The sequence below is a fragment of the Heptranchias perlo genome, chromosome X (genome assembly GCF_035084215.1).
Source record: "Heptranchias perlo isolate sHepPer1 chromosome X, sHepPer1.hap1, whole genome shotgun sequence".
Classification (NCBI taxonomy): domain Eukaryota; kingdom Metazoa; phylum Chordata; class Chondrichthyes; order Hexanchiformes; family Hexanchidae; genus Heptranchias; species Heptranchias perlo.
The window spans coordinates 1,169,193-1,191,021 of NC_090370.1; the positions used below are offsets into that span (position 1 = coordinate 1,169,193).

Consider the following 21,829-nt stretch of genomic DNA (forward strand, 5'->3'; position numbering starts at 1 on the left):
TTTAAAATGAAAAACACACACCCTTAAACCAGAGTGCATCTGTACAAACTCCAACAGGACCACTGGAGAAATGTTACACAGAGGTAGCGGCGATGAAATTTAAAAAAAAAAACAAAAACAAAAAAAAAATATATATATAATACTGTAATCACATACAAAAAAGTAGTCCTTCATCTTGCACGTTTATACAGTGTTCAATTCTTTCTTTTTTTTTTATAAAAAAAAACCCTCCCCCCCTCCCCCCGCAACTATAACCCCCGGTTCCACCCCCGCCCGCCCGCCCCCTCCCGAACAAACGGAACGCAGGGCGCCAAGCGTTCTGTGCCTGATCTATGCCAGTGGGTCACCCAAATCATCCTCTCCGCTCGTGGAAAGCAGCTGCTTCTTCTCATCGGTGCTGGTGAGGGAATTCCGACTGCTGTGCGCCCCCATGTAGAGCGTGGCGTAAACTGGATTGGTGAAGTTGGTGGGCTACAGGAGAGAGAGAGAGAGAGAGAGAGAGAGAGACACACGCACAGTCAAGTGAACTTTATTCCACCAGAAATCCTTGCGACGAGCAGCGGGGGGGAAAAAAAAAAAAAAGGGGGAGAGCTCGCCTTTCACCGCCTCACGGTGTCCCAAAGTTCCCAGCCGAAGAAGCACTTTTTTTTTTTGAACTGTAGTCGCTGTTTCAATGCAGGAAACGCGGCAGCTAATTTGAGGGCAGCAAGATCCCGCAAACCGCAACGAGGTGAAAGGCCCCAGATAATGTTTTTAGTGCTCCTTCAGTACCGCCCCTCCGACGGTGCGGCGCTCCCTCAGTACCGACCCTCCGACGGTGCGGCGCTCCCTCACTACTGCCCCTTCCGACAGTGCGGCGCTCCCTCAGTACTGCCCCTCCAACAGTGCGGCGCTCCCTCAGTGCTGCCCCTCCGACAGTGCGGCGCTCCCTCAGTACTGACCCTCCGACAGTGCGGCGCTCCCTCAGTGCTGTCCCTCCGACAGTGCGGCGCTCCTTCAGTACTGACCCTCCGACAGTGCGGCGCTCCCTCAGTGCTGCCCCTCCGACAGTGCGGCGCTCCCTCAGTACTGACCCTCCCACAGTGCGGCGCTCCCTCAGTACTGACCCTCCCACAGTGCGGCGCTCCCTCAGTACTGACCCTCCGACAGTGCGGCGCTCCCTCAGTACTGACCCTCCGACAGTGCGGCGCTCCCTCAGTACTGACCCTCCGACAGTGCGGCGCTCCCTCAGTACTGACCCTCCGACAGTGCGGCGCTCCCTCAGTACTGCCCCTCCCACAGTGCGGCGCTCCCTCAGTGCTGTCCCTCCGACAGTGCGGCGCTCCCTCAGTACTGACCCTCCGACAGTGCAGCGCTCCCTCAGTACTGACCCTCCGACAGTGCGGCGCTCCCTCAGTACTGACCCTCCCACAGTGCGGCGCTCCCTCAGTACTGACCCTCCGACAGTGCGGCGCTCCCTCAGTACTGACCCTCCGACAGTGCGGCGCTCCCTCAGTACTGACCCTCCCACAGTGCGGCGCTCCCTCAGTACTGCCCCTCCCACAGTGCGGCGCTCCCTCAGTACCGACCCTCCGACAGTGCGGCGCTCCCTCACTACTGCCCCTCCGACAGTGCGGCGCTCCCTCACTACTGCCCCCTCCGACAGTGCGGCGCTCACTCACTACTGACCCTCCGACAGTGCGGCGCTCCCTCACTACGTTACCTTGTCCGGATCCAAAGCGAAGTCTGCGTCCAGTAGCTCCCCAGCGCCGTCGTCCGGCTCGGCCTCGTACATGTTGTAAGTCGGGTTTCCAATCTCCACGTTCATCGTCCCGTTGGTCATGCGTTGGTGCTGGAAGCCTTTCGCTCTGAAACGGAAACAGGCGGATAATTTAAAAACACAGTGACGCCAAAACACCTGACGCCAAAAGAAAAACATGATACCTGCAACACATATTGAGTGACCCGAATAACTTCCAGGGTAAACTATACAAGAGGCACTCTGAAACCACAGGGCGCAGGCAAATTCCAAACTACAGACAGCCTTCAATGCACCAAGTACCTTTTACAGCTTAGAAACAGGGGACACACACACAGCCTGTCGTAAAGCTGCTGGTGCCTGGAACTTTCACTGAGTTGGGATCACTGGATCATTCCCCCTTGCAGCTTGCTTCTCCCTTCCGTAACCCCCACCCAACCAACAAATTCTCGCGAGGCGGCAGTGGGGTTTGGTGGAATTGGAGGAGGGGGGAGGGCTCTTTACCCAGCGCTCGCTCTCTGGGATCGAATGCTTGCACGCCTCAGTCCCGGGGATAGAGTGGTTTCTCTGCCGCTGGGCAATGCTGGGTAAAGAACTCTCCATTCTACTGGGAATTTTAAAAAAATTAAATAACAGTACTGACAACGACCGTTTTGAAAACGAGGACACCTGCAAATAAAGGACAGCTGATGCCAGTCTTTGAGCTATCCGTAATTTATAGGTTTCGCTGTATGTTGCTGTAGCCATTCAGCCCCTCGTGCCTGCTCCGCCATTTGATAAGATCATGGCTGATCTGTGATCTAACTCCATATACCTGCCTTTGGCCCATATCCCTTAATACCTTTGGTTGACAAAAAGCTATCTATCTCAGATTTAAATTTAGCAATTGAGCTAGTATCAATTGCCGTTTGCGGAAGAGAGTCCCAAACTTCTACCACCCTTTGTGTGTAGAAATGTTTTCTAATCTCGCTCCTGAAAGGTCTGGCTCTAATTTTTAGACTGTGCCCCCTACTCCTAGAATCCCCAACCAGCGGAAATAGTTTCTCTCTATCCACCCTATCTGTTCCCCTTAATATCTTATAAACTTCGATCAGATCACCTCTTAACCTTCGAAACTCCAGAGAATACAACCCCAATTTGTGTAATCTCTCCTCGTAACTTAACCCTTGAAGTCCGGGTATCATTCCAGTAAACCGACGCTGCACTCCCTCCAAGGCCAATATGTCCTTCCGAAGGTGCGGTGCCCAGAACTGCTCACAGTACTCCAGGTGCGGTCTAACCAGGGTTTTGTATAGCTGCAGCATAACTTCTGCCCCCTTGTACTCCAGTCCTCTAGATATAAAGGCCAGCATTTCATTAGCCTTATTGATTATTTTCTGCACCTGTTCATGACACTTCAATGATCGATGTACCTGAACCCCTGCGTCCCTTTGGACATCCACTGTTTTTAACTATTTACCATTTAGAAAGTACCCTGTTCTATCCTTTTTTGGTCCAAAGTGGATGACCTCACATTTGTCGACATTGAATTCCATTTACCACAGTTTTGCACATTCACCTCATCTATCAATATCCCTTTGTAATTTTATGTTTTCATCTACACCGCTTACAATGCCACCAATCTTTGTGTCATCGGCAAACTTAGATATGAGACTTTCTATGCCTTCATCTAAGTCGTTAATAAATATTGTGAATAACTGAGGCCCCAAGACAGATCCCTGCGGGACTCCACTCGTCACATCCTGCCAATGCCGCTGCATCTGACCGTGCTGTTCTGGAGGCGCCCAGTCTAAGATGGTGGAGAAGAGAGGCATATTCGCAGGGACACAACGGAAAGGCTAAGGACGTTGAGGGAGGCCATTCGGCCCCTTTACTTCATCCCGCCATAGAAACCGACATAACCACCCTTCCCCCTAACTGCCTCCTGAATGAGCCCAGGGATTCCCCCCCCACCTCCAATATGTCCCACGAGCCCTGCAGTGTTTGGTTTAACCTGAAATAAATGTCTCAGGATTAACCATTTTTAATCCACTCATGCGCCTTGTATCCCTCTACTCAGTACTCCCTCCTTCACAGCTGAAGACTCCTGACTTTCTCTGAATAGTAGGAAACGCGGCAGCCAATTTGCGCGCAGCAAGCTCCCACAAACAGCAATGTGATAATCTGGCTTTTTTTTAATGATGGTGATTGAGGGATACATATCGGCCCCGGGGAGAACGCCCCCCTGCTCTTCTTCGAAATAGCGGCCGTGGGATCTTTTACGTCCGCCCGAGCGGGCAGACGGGGGCCTCGGTTTAACGTCTCATCCGAAAGACGGCACCTCCGGCAGCGCAGCGCTCCCTCAGAACTGCACTGGGAGTGTCGGCCTGGATTACGGGGCTCGAGTCTCTGGAGTGGGGCTCGAACCCACGACCTTCTGACTCGGAGGCGAGAGTGCCGCCCGCTGAGCCACAGCTGACACTGAAGGAGCGAAGAGATAAGGGAAGGTAGGGGGGGGGGTGGCAGAATGTTCAATTAAAGATTTTGTCTCGTTTAGATAGCGTCTCACATATTCATTGGCAGCGTAAGGCTGTGACCCACGTGGGAGCGACAGCGATAGATAACTCGTGATTGGGTCAAAAACCAACATCGTCACTCGTTCCCGGGGCTTTCTGGTCGAACGCTGAGGTACGCGGACGCAAGCCTTACTGCGCGGGAGGTGCACCTTGCGCACAAGTCGTGACAGAGGCGGAACGTTAATAAATCTGCCGGGTTTAAAAAAACACCGTCGTTCGCAGCACGAGAAAGTAGGGGGGGCATCTTTGTGCTAAGAAAGAGACGTGACCTTTCTCACCCCTGTTTGTATTTACATTCCAGGCAGCACACCCAAGCACCGTACGAATAATAAATCTGGCTTCTGGACTTGGGAGATGTGTGCCTGGAATACAAATCACTCTGCCAAACTGTAATGGGTATGATTTTATCTCATTTAGTGTCTCACATATTTATGGCCCACACAGACTGTGTAAAGTTGTGAGCCATGCAAGAGTGTCAGCAAGATATAACCAGTGATTAGTCATATAGATAGCCTTGGCTCAGTGGGTAGCACTCTTTCGCCTCCGAGCTAGAAGATCAGGGGGTTCGAGTCCCCACTCCAGAGGCTTGAGCCCCATAATCCAGGCCGATACACCCGGTGCCCGTGCTGAGGGAGCGCCGCGCCGTCGGAGGGTCAGTACTGAGGGAGCGCCGCGCCGTCGGAGGGTCAGTACTGAGGGAGCGCCGCGCCGTCGGAGGGTCAGTACTGAGGGAGCGCCGCGCCGTCGGAGGGTCAGTACTGAGGGAGCGCCGCGCCGTCGGAGGGTCAGTACTGAGGGAGCGCCGCGCCGTCGGAGGGTCAGTACTGAGGGAGCGCCGCGCCGTCGGAGGGTCAGTACTGAGGGAGCGCCGCGCCGTCGGAGGGTCAGTACTGAGGGAGCGCCGCGCCGTCGGAGGGTCAGTACTGAGGGAGCGCCGCGCCGTCGGAGGGTCAGTACTGAGGGAGCGCCGCGCCGTCGGAGGGTCAGTACTGAGGGAGCGCCGCGCCGTCGGAGGGTCAGTACTGAGGGAGCGCCGCGCCGTCGGAGGGTCAGTACTGAGGGAGCGCCGCGCCGTCGGAGGGTCAGTACTGAGGGAGCGCCGCGCCGTCGGAGGGTCAGTACTGAGGGAGCGCCGCGCCGTCGGAGGGTCAGTACTGAGGGAGCGCCGCGCCGTCGGAGGGTCAGTACTGAGGGAGCGCCGCGCCGTCGGAGGGTCAGTACTGAGGGAGCGCCGCGCCGTCGGAGGGTCAGTACTGAGGGAGCGCCGCGCTGTCGGAGGGTCAGTATTGAGGGAGTGCTGCACTGTCGGAGGGGCAGTACTGAGGGAGCGCCGCACTGTCGGAGGGTCAGTATTGAGGGAACTCCGCACCGTCGGAGGGTCAGTACTGAGGGAGCGCCGCACTGTCGGAGGGTCAGTACTGAGGGAGCGCCGCACTGTCGGAGGGTCAGTACTGAGGGAGCGCCGCACTGTCGGAGGGTCAGTACTGAGGGAGCGCCGCGCCGTCGGAGGGTCAGTACTGAGGGAGCGCCGCACCGTCGGAGGGGCCGTCTTTCAGACGAGACGTCTTTCGGACGAGACGTTAAACCGAGTCTGCTCTCTTCGGTGGACGCAAAAGATCCCACGGCCACTATTTCGAAGAGGAGCAGAGAATTCCTGGTCAATATTTATCACTCAACCAACATCAGTAAAACAGATTATCTAGTCATCATTACATTGCTGCTCGTGGGGCCTTGCTCTGCATAAATTTTCTGCCGTCTTTCCTACATTACAACAGTTCAAGAGGTATTTAATTGGCTGTAAAGCGCTTTGGGACGTCCTGAGGTCGTGAAAGGCACTAAATTAAATGCAAGTCTTTTCTTTGATCACTCGGAGATGCAAAAATATGGCCTCGGTTCATTCAAATTCTGCGATCACTAGACACTAAAACCCAACACCCTACAACTTAGAACTCATATGCCTGGACCTTGAATCCCTCTACGTGCTCCTGAATATAGAGGATGCAAGACAAACTGAGCCCTGGCAGAAAGTGAATTCGGCAGTGTCGTCGGGAGAGAAGGGGAGGGGCAGGATTCTGCCTGCCGTACGGCAGTCGTGACCATCTCTTAAGGTCAACCTTCAAGCCTTCTCCTGTCCCATACGTCACTCGGCAACGCGATGAACCCCAGGCAAAGGCACGTAACCGTGGTGTAGCATTTCAACAGACCACCAAGCCAGCAACAAGGCAACAGGTCCCATTAATGTCTCCCCTGCACGCACAGATACTCTCCACAAACACATCAGAAACTTGTGGGTTTTTGCATTAAAAAGGCCATAAAAAAAAAGCAAACCAAGCACTGGGGTTCATTTCTAGAGGGACAGAATTGAAAAGCAGGGACGTTATGTTAAACTTGTATTGAACCTTGGTTAGACCACACTTGAAGCACTGTGCACAGTTCTGGTCTCCGTATACCTGGGTTAGACCACACTTGAAGCACTGTGCACCGTTCTGGTCTCCATATACCTTGGTTAGACCACACTTGGAGCACTGTGCACAGTTCTGGTCTCCATATACCTTGGTTAGACCACACTTGGAGCACTGTGCACAGTTCTGGTCTCCATATACCTTGGTTAGACCACACTTGGAGCACTGTGCACAGTTCTGGTCTCCATATACCTTGGTTAGACCACACTTGGAGCACTGTGCACAGTTCTGGTCTCCGTATACCTGGGTTAGACCACACTTGGAGCACTGTGCACAGTTCTGCTCTCCATATACCTTGGTTAGACCACACTTGAAGCACTGTGCACAGTTCTGCTCTCCATATTATAAAAAGGATATAGAGGCATTGGAGAAGCTGCAAAAAAGATTCACAATGATACCACCAGAAATGAGAGGGTTATAACTATCAGAAAAGGCTGAACAGGCTGGGACTCTTTTCTCTAGAAAAGGGAAGGCTGAGGGGTGACCTGAGAGAGATGTTTAAGATAATGAAAGGGTTTGAAAGGGTAAGCGTAGAGAAGATGCTTCCACTTATGGGGGAGAGACCAGAACTAGGGGGCCATACATGTAAGATAGTCACTAATAAATCCAATCGGGGAATTCAGGAGAAACTTCTTTACCCAGAGAGTGGTGAGAATGTGGAACTCACTCCCACATGGAGTGGTTGAGGGGAATAGCGGAGATGGATTTAAGGGGAAGCTGGATAAACACATGAGGGAGAAAGGAATAGAAGGAGATGGTGATAGGGTGAGATGAAGTAGGGAGGGAGGAGGCTCGTGTGGAGCATAAACGCCAGCACGGACCAGACGGGCCGAATGGCCTGTTTCTGTGCTGTACGTTCCATGTAATTCATTGACACTTACCCACGCATTCTCCTTTTATACCAAAATACACCACCAATAGCCAGAAGGATTAGAAGGATGAGGATTATAATCGGTACGATTATTGATGTCGTTTCTGAAATTGAGAGATAAAACGGGAAAAAACATGAGTTAGGGAGAAGGCGCACACTCTACAGTTCCAAGCTTTGCACACAAGCGAAGCAAGAAGCCCGAGGCCAGAAATAAATGTTCTGTACTCTTCTTCAGCATTAATTTTGCACTCCAAGGGCTGCAAAGTATATTTCTCGATCAAACTTCACGTCAGGTCATTGGGAGTTCAATTGCTTTTTTTTTTGGAGCCATTTTTCGACGTGAAGGGCGTTATGTGGACGATAACGGGACTCTGCAAATCGGAATGTACTGGACAGCTTCAGGGTGCAGCTCAGAAGGGCCCGCACTGTCGGATTGCTTTGCATCTGTAACAAAGCGTGACGCCAACACTGTGACAACTGTGCATGCACACGCACCATTCATAATAAAATTAATCCTGATGTACAACATTGGGGTACCATCGTACAAAGGGAGCCTTTGAAAGAATCTGTCCAAATTCCACATCTCGTAGCGAGCATCCCGTAACAACTTCCTTAGCCTAGCTAGAGATAGCTGCTCTCCACATTCGCTGCATCTCTCCCACTCCGTCCCCTCCCAGTCTGAGGACGGCAGCTCGTGCTGGGCCGCGATTTGGGGGCCCGCAATCGCCCCACCCGCGAGGTCCTTCTCCACGTGAGCCCCGAGGGAGACGGTGGTGGGCTATTCCACTGCAGGGGGCGTCACAATCTGATCCTATCCTCGCCTGAAATCCGCCTCCCAGAGCAGGCTGGGGTGGAATATGTGGGGGGCATCACTAGATAGTGACCAGAAGCAAGAATCCTGGTCAATTCCTCCCCCCTGCCCCCTCCCCACCACGAGCTCAGGCAGTGCCCTTACTGAAACCCAGCTAATGGGATCTTCCTGATCACTATATCGGCCAGTGAATTCACACAGAGCTACTGGGGGCGCTACTTTGCTCATTGATTGAAATTGGTTTAAGGAAAGGATGAGACAGGTTGCTGCTGGAGGTTAGGAACGGAGAAAGAGGAGGAGGCCATTCAGCCCCTCGAGCCTGTTCCGCCATTCAATCAGATCATGGCTGTTCTGTATCTTAACTCCATTTACCCGCCTTGGTTCCATAACCCTCGATACCCAACAAAAATCTATCCATCTCAGTTTTGAAAGCTCCAATTGACCCCCAGCCTCAACAGGTTTTTGGGGGGAGAGAGTTCCAGATTTCCACTCCCCTTTGTGTGAAGAAGTGCTTCCCGACATCACCCCCTGAACGGCCCAGCTCTGATTTTAAGGTTCGGCCCCCCCTTGTTCTGGACTCCCCCCACCAGAGGAAATAGTTTCTCTCTATCGACCCTATCGAGTCCTTTAATCATCTTAAACCCCTCGATGAGATCACCCCTTAATCTTCTACACTCGAGGGAATACAAGCCCAGTCTGTGCAACCTGTCCTCGGAATTTAACCCCTTTTAGCCCCCGGGTATCATTCTGGTGAATCTGCTCTGCACCCCCTCCAAGGCCAGTATATCCTTCCTGAGGTGCGGTGCCCAGAACTGAAGGCATAGGAACATAGGGACAGGAGTAGGCCATTCAGCCCCTCGTGCCTGCTCCGCCATTTGATAAGATCATGGCTGATCTGTGATCTAACTCCATATACCTGCCTTTGGCCCATATCCCTTAATACCTTTGGTTGCCAAAAGCTATCTATCTCAGATTTAAATTCAGCAATTGAGCTAGTATCAATTGCCGTTTGCGGAAGAGAGTTCCAAACTTCTACCACCCTTTGTGTGTAGAAATGTTTTCTAATCTCGCTCCTGAAAGGTCTGGCTCTAATTTTTAGACTGTGCCCCCTACTCCTAGAATCCCCAACCAGCGGAAATAGTTTCTCTCTATCCACCCTATCCGTTCCCCTTAATATCTTATAAACTTCGATCAGATCGCCCCTTAACCTTCAAAACTCCAGAGAATACAACCCCAATTTGTGTAATCTCTCCTCGTAACTTAACCCTTGAAGTCCGGGTATCATTCCAGTAAACCTACGCTGCACTCCCTCCAAGGCCAATATGTCCTTCCGAAGGTGCGGTGCCCAGAACTGCTCACAGTAACTCCAGATAGGGTCTGACCAGAGCTTTATATAACGAACATAATTTCTACCCCTTTGCATTCCAGCCCCCTCGAGATAAAGGCCAACATTCCATTGGCCTTTCGAGTTATTTTTTTCTACTTGCCCGCGAGTGATTTCTGCACCTGGACCCCCCTAAATCTCCCTGCTCCCCCTCGGTTCCTGGCTCCTCACCATTGAGCAAATTCTCTGATCTCTCTTTCCTCGGTCCAAAGTGGACGACATCGCGCTATCCCCGCCTTGGAACTCCCACCCGCCACACTCAAAAGTTCCAAGCCAGCTCCCAAAATAAAAATCCGCCCACATCGGTCGGTTAGCCGCACGATCGCACCGTCAACGCAAGAGGCAACGCAAGGAGGGTTAAAACAAAAAAAAATACAAGGTTAGCAGGGAAGGAAAGAGGGCTGAAAATGGAGTAAAAGCAGTCAACTGGCTACCTACTCCCACTCATGGGTGACATTGTGCGCGATTCCGACAGGTCACACTGCAGCCCCGTCCAACCAGGGGCACACCTGCAAAAGAAAACAGAAGGGCCGCAATTAACCGAGAGTCGCAAAAGTGTTCCAACTAACCGTACGACGTAAAGAGCTGGGCGGGGGTGGGTCGGAGTGCGAGGATAAGCTGCCGATCCCCTCCCGGGACACCGCACCGAGGTTTCCGTCCAATGCGACTTGCAATCCAGCCCCTTCGGTTTTTCCCCCATCCTTGTGGGGAAAGATCGAGGCTTCCTCGGTTGAGGTGTTGAAAACCCAGGGCCCCACCTGCCTGCTTCCAGCGTCCCAGGCAACGCGGCTGAGAAACTGATTAGCTGGTTGTCCGTCTTACTGCTGTGCGTGGGGCACCGCTGGTGCGGAGACCTGCCTACAGAACAGCCGCTGCACTTTGAAGTAATTCACCACGTAAAGCACTTTGGGACGTCTCAATTTGATGATGCCGTACGTCAAGCATTGCACGTGCAAAAACAACAGTTTTTTTCCCCGATTTACTAGGTGTCAGCAGTGGCTCAGTGGGCAGCACTCTCGCCTCGGAGTCACAAGGTCGTGGGTTCGAGTCCCACTCGAGAGACTTGAGTGCATAATCCAGGCTGACACTCCCGGTGCAGTACCGAGGGAGCGCCGCACCGTCGGAGGGGCAGTACCGAGGGAGCGCCGCACCGTCGGAGGGGCAGTACCGAGGGAGCGCCGCACCGTCGGAGGGGCAGTACCGAGGGAGCGCCGCACCGTCGGAGGGGCAGTACCGAGGGAGCGCCGCACCGTCGGAGGGGCAGTACCGAGGGAGCGCCGCACCGTCGGAGGGGCAGTACCGAGGGAGCGCCGCACCGTCGGAGGGGCAGTACCGAGGGAGCGCCGCACCGTCGGAGGGGCAGTACCGAGGGAGCGCCGCACCGTCGGAGGGGCAGTACCGAGGGAGCGCCGCACCGTCGGAGGGGCAGTACCGAGGGAGCGCCGCACCGTCGGAGGGGCAGTACCGAGGGAGCGCCGCACCGTCGGAGGGGCAGTACCGAGGGAGCGCCGCACCGTCGGAGGGGCAGTACCGAGGGAGCGCCGCACCGTCGGAGGGGCAGTACCGAGGGAGCGCCGCACCGTCGGAGGGGCAGTACCGAGGGAGCGCCGCACCGTCGGAGGGGCAGTACCGAGGGAGCGCCGCACCGTCGGAGGGGCAGTACCGAGGGAGCGCCGCACCGTCGGAGGGGCAGTACCGAGGGAGCGCCGCACCGTCGGAGGGGCAGTACCGAGGGAGCGCCGCACCGTCGGAGGGGCAGTACCGAGGGAGCGCCGCACCGTCGGAGGGGCAGTACCGAGGGAGCGCCGCACCGTCGGAGGGGCAGTACCGAGGGAGCGCCGCACCGTCGGAGGGGCAGTACCGAGGGAGCGCCGCACCGTCGGAGGGGCAGTACCGAGGGAGCGCCGCACCGTCGGAGGGGCAGTACCGAGGGAGCGCCGCACCGTCGGAGGGGCAGTACCGAGGGAGCGCCGCACCGTCGGAGGGGCAGTACCGAGGGAGCGCCGCACCGTCGGAGGGGCAGTACCGAGGGAGCGCCGCACCGTCGGAGGGGCAGTACCGAGGGAGCGCCGCACCGTCGGAGGGGCAGTACCGAGGGAGCGCCGCACCGTCGGAGGGGCAGTACCGAGGGAGCGCCGCACCGTCGGAGGGGCAGTACCGAGGGAGCGCCGCACCGTCGGAGGGGCAGTACCGAGGGAGCGCCGCACCGTCGGAGGGGCAGTACCGAGGGAGCGCTGCACTGTCGGAGGTGTCGTCTTTCGAATGAGACGTTAAACCGAGGCCCCATCTGCCCTCTCAGGTGGACGTGAATTTTGAAGAAGAGCAGGGGGGAGTTCTCCCTGGTGTCCTGAGGCCAATATTTATCCCTCAACCAACATCACTAAAAAAACCAGATTATCTGGTCACTGGTCTGCAAAGGGATGTAGACAGGTTAAGTAAGTGGGCAAGAAGGTGGCAGATGGAGTATAATGTGGGAAAATGTGAGGTTATTCACTTTGGTAGGAAGAATAGAGAAACAGAACATTTTTTAAATGGTGAGAAACTATTAAATGTTGGTGTTCAGAGGGATTTGGGTGTCCTTGTACACAAAACACAAAGTTAACATGCAGATACAGCAAGCAGTTAGGAAGGCAAATGGCATGTTGGCTTTTATTGCAAGGGGGGTTGGAGTACAAGAGTAAGGAAGTCTTGCTACAATTGTACAGGGCTTTGGTGAGACCTCACCTGGAGTACTGCGTACAGTTTTGGTCTCCTTATCTAAGGAAGGATATACTTGCCTTAGAGGCGGTGCAACGAAGGTTCACTAGATTGATTCCTGGGATGAGAGGGTTGTCCTATGAGGAGAGGTTGAGTAGAATGGGCCGATACTCTCTGGAGTTTAGAAGAATGAGAGGTGATCTCATTGAAACATAAGATTCTGAGAGGGGGCTTGGCAGGGTAGATGCTGAGAGGCTGTTTCCCCCTGGCTGGAGAGTCTCGAACCAGGGGTCATAGTCTCAGGGTAAGGGGTCGGCCATTTAGGACTGAGATGAGGAGAAATTTCTTCACTCAGAGGGTTGTGAATCTTTGGAATTCTCTACCCCAGAGGGCTGTGGATGCTCAGTCGTTGAATATATTCAAGGCGGAGATGGATAGATTTTTGGGCACTAGGGGAATCGAGGGATATGGGGATCAGGCGGGAAAGTGGAGTTGAGGTAGAAGATCAGCCGTGATCTGATTGAATGGCGGAGCAGGCTTGAGGGGCCGTGTGGCCGACTCCTGCTCCTACTTCTTATGTTCTTACGGTTACATTACTGGGATCTTGCTGTGCGCAAACTGACTGCCGCATTTCCAGCATTACAACAGTGACTACACTTCGAAAAGTACTTCACTGGCCGTGAAGTGTTTTGAGGTCGTGAAAGACTCTGTATAAACACAAGTCTTTCTTTCTTCTACCTTATTGAAACCCCGTATAAATTTTGACCATCTCTTGTCAGATCTCCTTTAGACTCTCTCTGCTCTAATTAAAAGAGCCCCAGCTTCTCCAGATATAAAAAGCCTCTCGTCCCTGGTGTCATCTTAAGCGAGGGTGTGACCAGCACCCATTCATTCTTGGGGATGTGGGCGTCACCGGCAAGGCCGGCATTTATTGCCCATCCCCTAGTTGCCCTGAGAAGTGTGGTGGGTGAGCCGCCTTCTTGAACCGCTGGTACTGTTTTTAATACAACTCGGTGTCTTGCAAGGCCACTTGGGAGGGCAGTTAAGAGTCAACCACGTTGGAGTGGGACTGGAGTCACACATAGGCACAGGCCGGGTAAGGACGGCAGGTTTCCTTCCCCAAAAGGGACATTTTATGATAAGCTTCAAGGTCACTTTTACTGATACCAGCCTTTTATTTAATAAAAGGAGGCGATTCGGCCCATCGTGTCCGTGCCGGCTATTTGAAAGAGCTGTCCAATTAGTCCCACTCCCCCCTGCTCTTTCCCCCATGGCCCTGCAAATTTTTTCCTTTTCAAGTATTTATCCAATTCCCCTTTTGAAAGTTATTATTGAATCTGCTTCCACCGCCCTTTCAGGCAGCGCGTTCCAGATCAGAACAACTCGCTGCGTAAAAAAACACTCATCTCCCCCACTCTGGTTCTTTCGCCAATTATCTTAAATCTGTGTCCTCTGGTTACCGACCCTCCTGCCAGTTGGAAACAGTTTCTCCCCATCCACTCCATCAAAACCCCTCATGATTTTGATCACCTCTATTAAATCTCCCCCTTAACCTTCTCTGCTCTAAGGAGAACAATCCCAGCTTCTCCAGTCTCTCCGCATAACTGAAGTCCCTCATCCCTGGGACCGTTCTGGTAAATCTCCTCTGCACCCTCTCCAGGGCCTGGACATCCTTCCTGAAGTGTGGTGCCCAGAATTGGACACAATACTCCAGCTGGGGCCTGACCAGTGATTTATAAAGGGTTAGAGTTTTCCAGATTTGCTTAGAAAAAAAACTAAATGCAATTTCTCAATCTGCCACGGTGGGATTTGAACACAAGTTCACTGGATTATTAGTCCAGTAACACAACCACTACACTACAGTACACTAGGAACAGGAGGAGGCCATTCAGCCCCTCGAGCCTGTTACACAGGAACAGGAGGAGGCCATTCAGCCCCTCGAGCCTGTTACACAGGAACAGGAGGAGGCCATTCAGCCCCCTCGAGCCTGTTACACAGGAACAGGAGGAGGCCCATTCAGCCCCCTCGAGCCTGTTACACAGGAACAGGAGGAGGCCATTCAGCCCCCTCGAACCTGTTACACAGGAACAGGAGGAGGCCATTCAGCCCCTCGAGCCTGTTCTGCCGTTCAATTAGATCGCGGCTGATCTTTGACTCACCTCCATCTACTCGTCTTGGCTCCGTAACTCTTAATGCTCTTGCCGAGCTACTAAACTTAAGTTTAAAAAAAAATCGGGAATAAAAATAAACGGTATTTAGTTCCAAAATGACGCTCACCTGCACTCTGGTAACTCTGTTCTTGCGTTCATCTCGCAGACCCCGTTATTCTGGCAATAATCGTCACAGGTCAGGCAGCTGGGGCCTATTTTGCCCCCAGTACAGCTGTGATTAAAAAGGCGAGGAGGGAGGGGAAAAAAAAAAGTTACACTCTTGCTCTGAAGCAACTACACAAAGAACAATTCAGCCCCTTTGCCAAACGAATCGCTCCTCTCCGCCCAACCGTTGTTTCACAGAACGTTTTGCAACTTTCACCTGCGCGGGCCGAGGGAACAGGGAAAGATCGTGCCGTTGTACGCAACAACAACATTGTGCATTTATACAGCGCCTTTAACGTAGTAAAACTTCCCCAGGGCGCTTGACAGGAGCGTAACTCCGGCAGAATTTGACACCGAGTCACACAAGGAGATATTAGGTCAGGTGAACCAAGGTTTGGCCACAGAGGTACGTTTTAAGGAGCCTCTGAATGGAGGTGCGTGTGAGAGAGTGAGAGTGAGAGAGAGAAGAGAGAGAGAGAGAGAGAGAGAGAGAGAGAGAGAAAGAAAGAGGGAGAGAGAGAACACGTGTGCGTGCAGTTAGGGAGGGAATTCCAGAGCTTAGAGCCCAGGCGGCTGAAGGCACGGCCGCCAATGGTGGGAGCGATGGAAATCGGGGGACGGGCAAGAGGCCAGAGTTGGAGGAGCGCAGAGAATCTGGGAGGGTTGGAGGAGGTTACAGAGATAGGGAGGGGCGAGGCCATGGAGGGAAGATGTAGAGATGTGTCCACTTGTGAGGGAAACCAAAACTAGAGGCCAGAAATACAAAATAGTCACTAATAATCCAATAGGGTATTCGGGACAAATTTCTTGACCGAGAGAGAGCAGTGAGAATGTGGAACTCGCTCCCACATGGAGTGGTTGAGGGGAACAGCGGAGGTGGATTTAAGGGGAAGCTGGATAAACACATGAGGGAGAAAGGAATAGAAGGATATGCTGATAGGGTGAGATGAAGCAGGGAAGGAGGAGGCTCGTGTGGAGTATAAACACCATCATAGACCAGGTGGGCCGAATGGCCTAAGCAAAGCACTCAGCTGTGCAAGAAAAAGAAAGAACTTGCATTTAAATGGCGCCTTTCATGACCTCAGGATGTCCCAAAGCGCTTTATAGCCAATGAAGTACTTTTGAAGTGCGGTCAATGATGTATTGTAGGAAATGTGGCAGCTAATTTGCGCACAGCAAGATCCCACAAACAGCAACGTGATAAATGACCCAGATAATCTGTTTTTTTAGTGATGTTGGTTGGGGGATAAATATTGGCCCCAGGACACCGGGGGAGAACTCCCCTCTGCTCGCCTTTGAAATAGTGGCTGTGGGATCTTTTACATCCACCTGAGAGGGCAGACGGGGCCTCGGTTTAATGTCTCGTCCGAAAGACGGCACCTCCAACAGTGCAGCGCTCCCTCAATACCGACCCTCCGACAGCGCAGCGCTCCCTCACTACTGACCCTCCGACAGTGCAGCGCTCCCTCAGCACTGCCCCTCCGACAGTGCGGCGCTCCCTCAGCACTGCCCCTCCGACAGTGCGGCGCTCCCTCAGCACCGCCCCTCCGACAGCGCGGCGCTCCCTCAGCACCGCCCCTCCGACAGCGCGGCGCTCCCTCAGCACCGCCCCTCCGACAGCGCGGCGCTCCCTCAGCACCGACCCTCCGACAGTGTGGCGCTCCCTCAGCACCGCCCCTCCGACAGCGCGGCGCTCCCTCAGCACCGCCCCTCCCACAGTGCGGCGCTCCCTCAGCACCGCCCCTCCCACAGCGTGGCGCTCCCTCAGCACCGCCCCTCCGACAGCGCGGCGCTCCCTCAGCACCGCCCCTCCCACAGTGCGGCGCTCCCTCAGCACCGCCCCTCTGACAGCGCGGCGCTCCCTCAGCACCGCCCCTCTGACAGCGCGGCGCTCCCTCAGCACCGCCCCTCCGACAGTGCGGCGCTCCCTCAGCACTGGCACGGGGAGTGTCGGCCTGGATCGCGGGCTCAAACCCACGACCTTCAAAAAACGCTCGTAGGGCATAAGTGTAACTTACTTGCACACGACGTCGCCGCTGCTTTTGACGATGCAAGGGCCACCCTTACAGCGGTTACACTTGTCCGTCTGGCACCGGTCTCCCTCGTACTTCACCGTGCACACGCACTCCTTGACGTTCTCCTCAGTCAGGCGGCACTTTCCGGAGTTCAGGCAGTAGTCGTCGCACCTACCTAGAACCAGGAGAGGAGGCAATCGTTGGAAAGAACACAGCCAAGACCGAACGGTTCAGGGAAAGAAAGAGGCCCCGAGGAAACAGCAACGGGCAAAACCACGTAACCGTATTATCCTGGAACCTTACAGCGGGTGAGGAGGCCATTCGACCCATCGTGCCTGTGCCAGCTCTTTGAAAGAGCTACCTGATTAGTCCCACTCCCCCCAAAGCCCTGCAAATTCTCCCCCTTCACATATTTATCCAATTCCCCTTTGAAAGTCACGATTGAATCTGCTCCCACCGCAGCAGGCGACGGGCTCTGTCTGCCACTGAGAATCGACCCCGTTCCAATTCCTCCGTGGCTCATAAGAACATAAGAAATAGGAGCAGGAGTAGGCCAATCGGCCCCTCGAGCCTGCCCCGCCATTCAATAAGATCATGGCCGATCTGATCCTAACCTCAAATCTAAATTCATGTCCAATTCCCTGCCCGCTCCCCGTAACCCCTAATTCCCTTCACTTCTAGGAAACTGTCTATTTCTGTTTTAAATTTATTTAATGATGTAGCTTCCTGGGGCAGCAAATTCCACAGACCGACCACCCTCTGAGTGAAGAAGTCTCTCCTCATCTCGGTGGATAGCACTCCTGTCTCTGAGTGAGAAGGTCGCGGGTTCGGGGCCCCCGCTGCGGAGACTCGAGCGCAAAATCTCGGCCGACGCTCTCGGGCGGATGTGAAAGATCCAACGGCCACTATTTCGCCATGACTGAAAAAAAAACCAGGTTACCTGCTCGTTGTCTCTCTGCTGCTGTGAGCAAACCGGCTGCTGCCATTCCCACATTCCCGTTTCATTTGGCCGCGAAGCGTTTTGGGGGTGCCCCGAGGTGCTGAAAGGCGCTGCGTGAACGCGAGCTCTTTCTTTCGATTTCCCCCCCACCTCCGGGCAGCTCGGCCAGCTGACGTCTGGAGGGGAGGAAGGTGCCTCTCACGAGTTTCGAAATCAGATGCGTTTCCCCGTGAGGTTATTCACAATATTTATCAACGACTCAGATGAAGGCATAGAAAGTCTCATGTCTAAGTTTGCCGACGACACAAAGGTTGGTGGGCACTGTGAGCAGTGTGGATGAAAACATAAAATCACAAAGCGATATTGATAGATTAGGTGAGTGGGCAAAACTGTGGCAAATGGAATTCAATGTAGACAAATGTGAGGTCATCCACTTTGGATCAAAAAAGGATAGAACAGGGTACTTTCTAAATGGTAAAAAGTTAAAAACAGTGGATGTCCAAAGGGACTTAGGGGTTCAGGTACATAGATCATTGAAGTGTCATGAACAGGTGCAGAAAATAATCAATAAGGCTAATGGAATGCTGGCCTTTCTATCTGGAGGACTGGAGTACAAGGGGGCAGAAGTTATGCTGCAGCTATACAAAACCCTGGTTAGACCGCACCTGGAGTTACTGTGAGCAGTTCTGGGCACCGCACCTTCGGAAGGACATATCGGCCTTGGAGGGAATGCAGCGTAGGTTTACTAGAATGATACCCGGACTTCAAGGGTTAAGTTACGAGGAGAGATTACACAAATTGGGGTTGTATTCTCTGGAGTTTCGAAGGTTAAGGGGTGATCTGATCGAAGTTTATAAGATATTAAGGGGAATGGATAGGGCGGATAGAGAGAAACGATTTCCGCTGGTTGGGGATTCTAGGAGTAGGGGGCAGAGTCTAAAAATTAGAGCCAGACCTTTCAGGAGCGAGATTAGAAAACATTTCTACGCACAAAGGGTGGTAGAAGTTTGGAACTCTTCCGCAAACGGCAATTGATACTAGCTCAATTGCTAAATTTAAATCTGAGATAGATAGCTTTTTGGCAACCAAAGGTATTAAGGGACATGGGCCAAAGGCAGGTATATGGAGTTAGATCACAGATCAGGCATGATCTTATCAAATGGCGGAGCAGGCACGAGGGGCTGAATGGCCTCCTCCTGTTCCTATGGAGGGTACACTGTCAACTTCTGCTCCACGCAGAATGATCACTCTGCGCACGCACACTGCGAGATGGAAAGTGCGTGGGCGCCCTGTCAAACCTCCGAGGCATTTAGCGAGCGGCACAGGATGAATTGTAGCGTTCAAATGTTTAGCTAACTCTGGGATTAGTCAGTCATTACGGATGACCACAAGGGACTGAAGGATCCTTATCAGTGCTGTCTGTAACATCTTCCTCCATAATCCTTAATTCGACATTTGCAGGAGCAGTGCATCAATTATGTTCACCAGCTGGCTCCAGGCAAGTCTGATTACTAGACAGCCGAACCACGTCACTCGCTGTTAGCTGCGCCTCAGTGGGTAGAACTCCCAGCTCGGAATCAAATGGTTGTGGGTCCCCACTCCAGCCTCTCGAGCACAAAGCCTAGGCCGGCACTCCAAGGAATTGCATTTATCTGGCGCCTATCGCCACCTCAGGACGTTCCCAAAGCCCTTCACGGCCAATGAAGTACTTTATCAAGGGTGGTCGCTGTTGTAATGTAGGAAACGCGGCAGCCAAATTGCGCACAGCAAGATCCCACAAATACCAATGTGATAAATGACCAGATAATCTGTTTTTTTTAAAAAAAAGTGATGTTGGTTGAGGGATAAATATCGGTCCCAGGACACCGGGGAGAACTCCCCCCGCCCCCCCCTGCTCTTCTTCCAATAGTGGCCGTGGGATCTTATACATTCACCTGAGGGGGCAGACGGGTGCCTCGGTTTAACGTCTCATTCGAAAGATGGGACCTCCCACAGTGCAGCACTCCCTCAGTACTGACCCCTCTGACAGAGCGGCGCTCCCTCGGTACTGACCCCTCCGACAGTGCGGCGCTCCCTCGGTACTGACCCTCCGACAGTGCGGCGCTCCCTCAGTACTGACCCTCCGACAGTGCGGCGCTCCCTCAGTACCGACCCTCCGACAGCGCGGCGCTCCCTCAGTACCGACCCTCCGACAGCGCGGCGCTCCCTCAGTACCGACCCTCCGACAGTGCGGCGCTCCCTCAGTACTGACCCTCCGACAGTGCGGCGCTCCCTCAGTACTGACCCTCCGACAGCGCGGCGCTCCCTCAGTACTGACCCTCCGACAGTGCGGCGCTCCCTCAGTACTGACCCTCCGACAGCGCGGCGCTCCCTCAGTACTGACCCTCCGACAGTGCGGCGCTCCCTCAGTACTGACCCTCCGACAGTGCGGCGCTCCCTCAGTACTGACCCTCCGACAGCGCGGCGCTCCCTCAGTACTGACCCTCCGACAGTGCGGCGCTCCCTCAGTACTGACCCCTCCGACAGTGCGGCGCTCCCTCAGTACTGCGCTGGGAGCATTGGCCGGCATTATGTGCACGTACTTTCAAGCGCTCAGCTATCGCCAGAGTAAGTAACCGCGCTCTGTACGACCATGAATTCACAACCGGGTTGGTTGCTGCGTAAAGATGGAAGACCCACAGGTCGACCGACCGACCGACCGACACATATCCCGACCAAGAGACACAAACACACAGACACAGACAGACACACGGATATACACCCGCACACAGACCCCCCCAACGCACACACATAGACCCCCATACACACGGGCACAAAAACAGGCCCCCATACACACAGAGACCCAGACCCACAGTCCCACCCACACAAACACACGCCCACACAAGCCCGTGCCCACGCACGCGCACGGACCCACGCGCGCACGGACCCTGACTCTACGTACGGTATTGACACCTCTCGCCATCAATGCCGACAGGGCAGCGGCAGTTCGGCTGGTTGCCAGAGTTCACCGTGCAGGGAGCCCCGTTCTTGCAGTAACTGTCACACACTTTCTTCCGGCAGTTGGGTCCCGTGAATCCGTTCGGGCAGCGGCAGGTCGGCATTCCTGACGTTGGGAACAGAGGAGACACAGAGCCGTTAAATAGGGGGCAACCACCAGCCCACGCCCTTCACAGTGAGGCTGCGTTAACCTCGTTTCCCCCACTCCCTCCACTCTATCGTCTCCCCATCTCATCTCAAGGTGCCAATTGTAGGGTTAGAGTTTCACGATTCTGGGCGACTAATCCAACATGTACACTGCTGATGACATGGGAGGTGAGTGTGTGTGTGTGTGTGTGTGTGTGTGTGTGTGTGTGTGTGTGTGTGTGTGAGAGAGAGAGAGAGAGAGAGAGTGAGTGAGTGAGTGAGTGCGTGCGTGCGAGCGAGAGAGAGAGAGCGTGCGAGCGAGAGAGAGAGAGAGAGAGAGAGAGAGAGTGAGTGAGTGAGTGAGTGCGTGCGTGCGTGCGAGCGAGCGAGAGAGAGAGAGCGTGCGAGCGAGAGAGAGAGAGAGAGAGCGTGCGAGCGAGCGAGAGAGAGAGAGCGTGCGAGCGAGAGAGAGAGAGAGAGAGCGTGCGAGCGAGAGAGAGAGAGAGCGTGCGAGCGAGAGAGAGAGAGAGCGTGCGAGCGAGAGAGAGAGAGAGCGTGCGAGCGAGAGAGAGAGAGAGCGTGCGAGCGAGAGAGAGAGAGAGCGTGCGAGCGAGAGAGAGAGAGAGCGTGCGAGCGAGAGAGAGAGAGCGTGCGAGCGAGAGAGAGAGAGAGAGCGTGCGAGCGAGAGAGAGAGAGCGCACGAGCGAGAGAGAGAGCGTGCGAGAGAGAGAGAGAGCGCGCGAGCGATAGAGAGAGAGAGCGCGCGAGCGAGAGAGAGAGAGAGCGCGCGAGCGAGAGAGAGAGAGAGCGCGCGAGCGAGAGAGAGAGAGAGCGCGAGAGAGAGAGAGAGAGCGCGCGAGCGAGAGAGAGAGAGCGCGCGAGCGAGAGAGAGAGAGCGCGCGAGCGAGCGAGAGAGAG

General features: G+C 54.2%; 1 protein-coding gene across 1 annotated transcript in view; it reads right to left on the reverse strand.

Moving 5' to 3' along the window:
• Nucleotides 1-264: 264 nt before the first annotated feature.
• Nucleotides 265-21,829, reverse strand: part of LOC137306880 (low-density lipoprotein receptor-related protein 1-like) — a 252,054-nt gene continuing 230,489 nt past the window's right edge. The window contains 7 exon segments of the mRNA XM_067976269.1: nt 265-471; nt 1,703-1,847; nt 7,637-7,730; nt 10,260-10,330; nt 14,796-14,900; nt 16,852-17,023; nt 20,730-20,891. Of these exon segments, the coding sequence (XP_067832370.1) occupies nt 331-471; nt 1,703-1,847; nt 7,637-7,730; nt 10,260-10,330; nt 14,796-14,900; nt 16,852-17,023; nt 20,730-20,891 (890 nt within the window). The 3' untranslated portion in view covers nt 265-330.